This window comes from Merops nubicus, unplaced genomic scaffold (assembly GCF_000691845.1).
Source record: "Merops nubicus isolate BGI_N331 unplaced genomic scaffold, ASM69184v1 scaffold3967, whole genome shotgun sequence".
NCBI classification, from domain to species: Eukaryota; Metazoa; Chordata; class Aves; order Coraciiformes; family Meropidae; genus Merops; species Merops nubicus.
Genome location: NW_008619427.1, coordinates 53339 through 62049, shown reverse-complemented (window position 1 = coordinate 62049; position 8711 = coordinate 53339). Strand labels below are relative to the sequence as shown.

Below are 8711 nucleotides of genomic sequence, written 5' to 3'. Positions count from 1 at the left end.
CTGCTGGATACATTAGGATTTTTGTTTTTCTCCTGAACTCCTCTGCTGTGCATCCTGCAAACCTGTTGCTGTGAAAAATCCACTCTCTTCTCCTTCTTTTTGCAGAACCACCTTTCTTCATGCCACCACAGACAGCTCTTCACAGGACAGGTTTTTATAAGTGAGGATTTTGCAGGAGTGCAGATTATTTTCTCCAAGCTGACCCTATGCTCACCAGTCTTGGTCACTTCTCAGGCTCAGAGGTGGCTTGCTGCTAGGGAGAAAAACTGAAGTGGACAGAGAGTAAAGAGTGATCACTGGAAAGTAACTATCCTGCATCTAGAGAGGACTCAGTGGGGTTTGGTAGGGTAAAAAGAGGGAGAAGATTTGTTGTGCACTCACAAAACAAGCAAACATGGGTATTTACACCCTTGTTCTTGCAGCCAGATGCTTTGAGAGTGCAAAGAGCTTTATTTACCTCCTTTTCTTTGTACCCACTACCACTAGGGGACGTTTGGCCATCACGTATCGCTTGCTTCCCAATTTTCCTTACAGCCTGTCGTGGTTTCTTTTCGGTCCCTCTATCATGGAGAGGCTGTCTGAATTTCACAGGGCTTGTGGGTGACCCAGGCTCACTGGAGCTGGGAAGGAGAGAAGTATTTATTTCCCCCATTTCTCCAAAGAAGCCCATCTATCAAGATTCCTTCCGAAGGGAGGCAGCTGGTTATTTCACAGCTTGCTGGAGCAACACGACAAAACTGAGGGCTGTCTCTTATTTTGGCATTAAATGCTGAACACAGACACTGCTAGTGGATAGAAATAATATACAACCACTGAAAATCAAACTGGAATGAACATCACCAGCAGGGAGGCGTGTTAAGGATTTTTTCTGAAAGAATAAGAATATCTTTTAGACTTAATCATCAGGAATCAACTGGCAAAACTCACATTTCACTCCTTTTCTCCATCCTCATCTCATTAGTCCTGGGATAGCTGATTGGTTTAACCCAACTCACTACCCACCCACCTACTGATATGGGTTTTTTTCCTTCTCTCCACTGCAGACAGAGCAGCTGGTGACTCTTTGGATTCTCTTTGTTGTCACAATTGCTGGGAATGCCATCGTGCTCTTCTCTACCTGGAGGAGGAAGAGGAAATCTCGGATGACCTTCTTTGTTACACAGTTGGCAATCACAGGTAGAGTAGGGGAGGGGAAAGGGCACTATTAAAATGACAAAGAAGAAATCACAAGTGGAGTGGTGAATAATTGCCACCTAACAGCCTAACTTGCTCTAAGACAGATGAATTGCTGCTTGTCTTAGGGCCCTGCCTCTGTTCCAAAAAGATGTGCTAGATGTTGCTGCATCTGTGTCAGATGCAGCAGCTGCCACTCACTGATTTCACTGAATCTTCTCTTCCAGTTCCAATTTGCATCCACATTTCCTAGAAGTCATGCCCACAGCTGTTGCCACGGAATTGTTTAGATTAAACTAGTTTAAGATGAATCTCTCATGCTCTTCCCTCTAAAATCCTTTCTTCATAATGGCATCACTCCATCAGTTACACTCTTGCCTTGAAGAGGGAAAATAACTTCATTTTGCCTGGTTTAACCAAGTAAAGGAGACAGAAAAATGTCCATGTGCAGAAGAATGCACATTTAGTTAATTTAGTTAATTTTTTTGAAAATAATAATAAAAAAAAAGGATGCTGACCCAAGATCTTTGTAGTTTTTCAACAAAATGGAAAAAATGTACAGAAACCTGGTTGGTAAAAATGCCAATATCTCAGCAACTAGGAGTGGAAACGAGCACAAGGAGCACATTGTTTCTCTGTGGCCTTGAATAGACTGAATTGGTGGGGTTTTATGTTTCCCAAGGGAAAATATGTACTGTTTCTATAACAGTGTCTGGCTACTAATCCCTGCTTGCAAGCCAGCTGTGTTGTATTGTTTATGTATATAGGATATATTTATATGCTTTCTGTTGCCTTGTTTTTGTAAGATATGGTAGGAATTACAGCATTTTTTCCACTAAAGAGCTATATAATACGTGGTTTCCCAGCAATATTGCATCCCCCCTTTGATGTCTGTTATATCTCTGTTTGGAAAAGCAAAGGACTGCACTCCCCAATTTTTAACATACATTCTTTGCAAGTAAATGAACTCCTGCTCATGGTCTCAACCACGTCTGCCCAGAAGCTTGTCCCATTTGTAGGACCATTCTCAGCTGAAGAAGTCAGACCAAGGTGTGCAAAGTGATGCAAAGGGACTGTCCCCTAGGTACAGGTGATGTAGGAGTTATTGCAAGGTGAGGAGGTGAAGGTTTGCAGTGGCTCCTCTTCTGAAGTGCTGACAGGAATGAGGACTCGCTTCTCACAGAGCTCCCAACCCCAAATGGATGTGTGGAAGAAGCAATCGAGCAGTAACATGGGAAAAGAGCACAACTGAAGCCCCAGGCTTTGGAAGCAAGGAGAGCAGAAGAGGACCCTGTGTGTCCTTTTGGCACAGAGGGCACAAGGGCTGGGCATGCTGCCAGAGCAAAGGCACTGTTAATACCCATAAAAACAATCAAAGGGACCTTCTAGGGAGAGCTCAACTAACCAGGGCATGCTGCCAGAGCAAAGGCACTGTTCATACCCATAAAAACAATCCAAGGGTCCTTCAAAGGATCTTGTCCTAGTGAGAAAACAAATGGATTTACTGCAGCAGGGCAAGAACCAGCAGCAGGACATGGGTGCCCAGGTGAAAGGAATAATGCAAGAAGCAGACAGCAGTGTCTGGACCAGCACAGCTCAGAAGGCTGGTCCACGTGTACTAGGTGGAGGCTACTGCTCTTGGTGTGCTGGGTAAGGGTCTGGGTGGGAGTTTTGCCATTTTGGACCCATAGGAAAGGCTAAATTTTTGGATTAGAAAGGCGGTGGATAGAGAGCTAGTCACTAGGGGTTCAAATACCATCTATGTGAAGGGAGAGGAAGGTTTTGTGAATGCAGTTTTGAGGGAGCTGGAATAATCAGTGGCAAAGACGAGGCAAATATTCCATTAGGGGTGGGCAGCAAATAGTGCTACACAGCTGGTGTTACAGTATTGACTGAGGTCCAAGTGCTCCACTCGTTGGTTCTTCTGACCTCCCTCACCTTAAAATTATCCCTGGCTTTTAAAAATCAGAACTTCAAAGTGCCAGAGTTCAACAGCCTGTTCCATTCTATGGGACAGAAATTCACATCTGCAGTGTGAAAAGTACCACCAGCTTGAACTGCAAGGCTCCTTTCAAGCAACATTGACTTCTTTTTCATGATGCAGGAGTCAGAACTCTAATTTATCTTCCTGCACCAAGAGCTCCTGTCAGTATTTTGGCACAAAGAAATGACTTAATTCCTGAAACGGAGCCATTTCACTTTCTTATCTTCAAAAATAGTCATAAGAACAAAGCAAGCTGGCAACAGTCATCACCCGCTCACAACAAGTTATGAGGTAGACAGATCATTATGAAAACACTGGCTTCTCACACTGCTTTGACATGCCAGGCATATTTAAATCCTACCAACTAAAGCCTCATCTCCTGGCAAACAGTTTCTGCCTAGTCAATATTACTACTTCCATCCATTTTGAGGTGCTTAAAGTATTTATTATTTCTGCCTCAGTAGCAGAGAAGGAGAATGGATGTAGCTTTATCAATGCAGGCATTGCAAAACCATTTAAAAACTTTTTGTGTGTTGATTTGTGGCTCGATAGTTGAGTAGCATCCTCAATTGTCAGGTGTTCCCGCTCATGTAGTACCAAAATGAAATGAAAATCCAGCCTTTGTGTTAGAATAAACAAGGTATGCAAGGAAAATGGTGCGTAATACATGAATAGAAATGAGCACTGCTGGTCTCTTTGACTGGTTGCCAAGCCAGAAGCAGAAGAGAAGTAACTAACTGATTGAGGCTTCCTTCAACACCACCAACTCGGTGGTTCAACCCACTTGACAAATTCAGTGATAAGACTTGTACTGATCCCTTTGTACACCATAATTTAATGTGATGCTGGAGTCTGCGGGGCTCTGTAGGAATCTGAGTAATCCCCTCAACTTCAGTGTGCTTAAAGATGTTGTTGAAGCCTGGATTCAGAATATTTCCTATTAAATATATGCCTATACCATACCTGTGTCAGTGCTGCATTTAAGTGCATATTTAACTCTCAGCTCACGCATAAATCTCTGGAATTATCTGGGAATTAAGCACTAGGAAATCAGCTAAGAGTTAACAGCCAAGCTGAACAATAGCACTAATCACTCAGAATCAGCTAATTTAACAAAGAGGAATATTGCCTTGTGTTCAGTTTGCTTTGGGGCATATTCCTTTTGTTGTAAAAATGTTTTTCTTTGGAACAAGCTTGTCTGTGAAGACTGAAACTAAAGCTGAGTTTCCTACAGATTTCTATCTGCCAGGCAATTTAGTTTCTCAGAAAGTGTAAGCTCTGAAGGTTTCCCTGTGAGGAAGGTTTTTCTCAACACTTTTTCCCAAACACAACTCTTCTGAGTTTAGCACAAGTTATGCTCATGGCTTAGCTATCACTCCTGGCAGGAAACCTCTCACATCTCTCCCTACTTGATGCCATTTCACATAACTTCAGAGTCTTAGTGTCTTTAAGATCTTTGCCTCTGACTGAATTCACCAAGTGGATCGAGATCAAAGAGTGGATTCTGACAGACAGGCGAGTTCACAGGCTCTCTATCACTCTGGAAATATTCAAAGGAAACATAGTTGTTTTCAGAAAAGAAGGTTTGTCCACACATGTATATCCATTTAGGTCACTTTACATGGCTCTACCAAATGAAAGCCTTCTAGTTCTGCTCCCCAAATGTGAAAACAGTGGATATGAGCACATGTAAACCACAGCTAATTGAGTAGCATTGGACAAGGAATGTCATTTATTGGCTAAACAGTCCAGTCAATAAAAACAGCTCTTGTCTGACCAATTCTAAAACCAATCAAGCAATACATCAAAAATCCCTGCTGTAAAGTATTTTACTTCTCATTACTCTTCATCCAACTTCAACTACTACTGACAGAGGAATGTCTTTCTGTTCCTTTTAATGACCAAATTCCTGTCGTTTATTGATTTTTTTTTTTTTCCTCCAGCATTAACATCTGAGCTGGAAATGTCAAGACCATTAGCTCTGTGAGTTTCTCTTTGTATTCCAACATTTAGCTGAAATCAGTCTCTGAAGAACAGTGTCAGATTCTGGCCATTCTTAGGGGTAGAAATGTATGTAAGCACTTTACTGCATGCCCAATTTTAAGCCAGAGGCTGAGATTTGGTTGCTACTCAGGTATTGCTGTGGCTGTGATGAAGACAGAAAATAAAAGCCACGTCAGATAATGTCTATGGTAATTTACATATAAACAGAAAAACAAAAGGCAACCTGCAAAAATATTTACCTACAGCCTATCCCATGATAGAAATACCAAATCCTAAGGGGTGAGTTGAGAATGACACTAAAAAGACAAGAGGATATTTTGAGAAGTGTCTCTTGATATCACTGCCACCTTCTTCAGTTGCTCCCAGAAAGCTGGACCTCAGGAGGCTTTTCTCTCTTCTTTTTTTCCTACACCAAAACCTCTACAGCACTGACTGCTCACTGGCTGCTTTAATGGACTGTGCTTGTCCTTCCCTTTCTTTTTTACCTTGGCTCTATGACTTGAAGGAACGAAGACAACTTGTTGCTCCTTGATCTGTACAAAAGCTTAATCTAATAACACCATTACCAAAATTAACATGTAGAACAATATTAACAGATAATTGTCTCTGTTCCAGCTTTTTATCTGGAAAATGGTACTTATGATATTTCCACCCTTCAGAGGAATCAAACGTATGAATTCATCACTTTTACAAATACCTTAGACAGCATGATGATTATGAGCATTGGAAGTTAATTGCACACAGCCAATTAGCACCTAACTCAGCAAGTCACCTTAATGGATGTGGACTCTTGGCATCCAAAGAGCCCATAGAGTTTCCAGTTATACTGAAACTCTTATACCTTGCCAACTGGGTCTTGGCTGGAATCTGCCATCTGATTTACCTGATTGCCCACCCAAGACACAGAAGTTAATGCAGAATTCTGAACTGAAATAGAGTTTATTTCAACAGTTCCCAGAAATCCATGGCTATCTCCCCTTTCCACATCTCTATTTCCTGCTAATTTGTGGGGGAAAAAAAATGAAAGCTGAGAAAAGGGAAGAGGCATTTGCTATTTTTTTCTTAGATTTGTTTTCTTCTGCAATAAGGAAATGGTTCAATACCCTCTCCACAGAAAAGAAGACTTGGAAGAAGTTACAATTATACTGCACAGGTCATAAAATTGATAAAATTGAAAGAATCTGCATTGCTTTTGTTCATTATGTCCTAAAAGCTTTTGAAAGTGTAATTAATGTGTGGTAAGGAAGCATGTCTCTGCTAATGGATTGTCTGCGTTCTACGCTACATGTTGCCATCACTACTGAAAAGGAGATGTCAAAATTGGGAAGGAAGAGTGTCAGTTGTTAATAACCTCTCAGGCACAGACACTCAAATTTGCTGGAGTACCCAATGGCAGCTAAATTCCCTGATTTTTTTGAAGGGAAATGTCCTGATTCTGAAACACTTAGCAGGAAGTCCAACAACTCTGCAAATACCTGAATGTACACATGGGAAAAAAGAAATAGAAAACAGGGAAAGAAATAGATTATATCCACCTTTCCTCTGCAGGCTAGAGAAACCACAGCATTTCATACATTTGTTCATTTTGCTTTCACGGAATAAATGAGAATCAATTTACCAAGAGCAAAAATGGTCTCCAGGAGTAAACAGAGGGATTTTAACATTACTTATTCTGTGCATCCCATGAAACTATGACACGTTCTCTGGAAGGGGAGTGTGTAAGAAAATTCATTGCATGGCTGCACTATTTGCCTGGAGAAGAAAGCAATCATTTTCCAGCCTGATTCTGCCAAGAAAACTAATTCAGTAACTGGAAAACAACATGGGACTTACTTTAAGTTAGGTGTATATTAGTGTATCCCCCTAAAACTGAGACATAATGCAGAATGAGTGTGGTCACTGCCTGCAATACCCTGTGGCAGCATGTGGCAAAATGGATTTAATATCCATTGCTATTTCTGGAGATTTAATACCACCTAACAGAAACTCAAATTCTCCTTTGAACTTTACCTCATATTTGAAGATGAGTCATAGTACCCTAGGTCGTAATAAGTAACTTGGACACTGATGTTGCACAATTCCAGTTTGACATTATGAATCATATTTCACTCTACTCTTAGATTTCTTGTGTGAACAGCCAGGAATATTTCTGTATGTCTATATATAATCATTCTTCTCTGCATATATGGTTAGTCAAAATAGGGCTCCATGTTTCTGGAGGAAAATAGAAAATAACAAACACGTGCAACCTTCTAAAATGGATTTTCTCCAAAACCAAGCCTGAAGTTGATGGGGTAAAAAGTGGAATATACTCAGAAGTGAAGAAAGGAAACCAAGAATGAGCATTAACATCAAAACTGAATGACAGAAAGGAGCTTTATACAAAGGAGGAGACATAGTCTCTTGGGGCAGTGGTGGGGAACATCTACTTCACAATATTTACTCATACAAAACAATGAAAATAATAATAGAAAATGAAGTAAATTTCATGTTTTAGAGGTGAAATATGTTCTTTTCTGACCTAAAGAACCTGGCATACTGAAAAAACATTGCTGCAATCCAGTCTAGTAGTGTAGGAACAGTAAAGTTTGGACTAACACACAAACATTCGGTCTAGTTGGACAACTTCTTTGTGAGGTTTCATAAAAAAGAAACTGCTTATTAAAATAAACTGCAAAATAATGGCAAAATAAATAACTAAAGTGCTAAATAAACTCTCTTTGAGGAGGTGAAATATTCCCATAAGACTGAAGCTCTAAGAAAAACGGTGGCCTTGGAGGACTGGTCTAAGGCAGTTGGATTGCCTTTGCCTTCTATCTATACAGGCAAGAGTATTAGAGTCAAGAAAGTGTGCTAGGAAAGATTAAAAAAAAAGAGCAATGGAGCTAATCTGGATGCAGTAGCCAAAGAGTTTCAGTCCAGACTATGGTACCCCCAAAAGCAGGCTGGTTAGTGCCCCACCAGGGAGCTCTTGTCGATATGGAATGAGCCAAGATTGTAGAAATGAGCTGTAGATTTGTAGACAACCACTTCTGCTTTAATTTCCAGTTCCAAACCAAATTCAAAGTGCTTTTAACCAGCCTGCACCTAAGCTTGTGGACGTCATGTTTTGCCTAATGTTTATGTATTTTTGAAGCCTTCTTAAAAGCAGGCTGGTTAGTGCCCCACCAGGGAGCTCTTGTCGATATGGAATGAGCCAAGATTGTAGAAATGAGCTGTAGATTTGTAGACAACCACTTCTGCTTTAATTTCCAGTTCCAAACCAAATTCAAAGTGCTTTTAACCTGGACCCAAGCTTGTGGACGTCATATTTCACCTAATGTTTATGTATTTTTGATGCCTTCTTAAGGGCTCCCAAGAAAGTCCAGGGATGGACACAATATTGGTGTTTGCTGGGACTCTATGCATTGCAGCTCACTGCAGTAGGAAACAGTAGCACCCACACAAAACCAAAAAAAAAGCTGAAGTGCTATAACAGTAGAATGTAATGTCCCTCCCATTAGTGGAAATATAAAGATAATGAGCTCTCCAAATTTGCTACTGTAAGCAG

The 8711-nt window shown here is 40.8% G+C and overlaps 1 protein-coding gene across 1 annotated transcript in view; it reads left to right on the top strand.

Moving 5' to 3' along the window:
* NPSR1 (neuropeptide S receptor 1) overlaps positions 1-8711 on the top strand; it is a 57022-nt gene that overhangs the window by 12227 nt on the left and 36084 nt on the right. Inside the window, 1 exon segment of the mRNA XM_008943773.1 lies at positions 1044-1176. Within this exon segment, the coding sequence (XP_008942021.1) occupies positions 1044-1176 (133 nt within the window).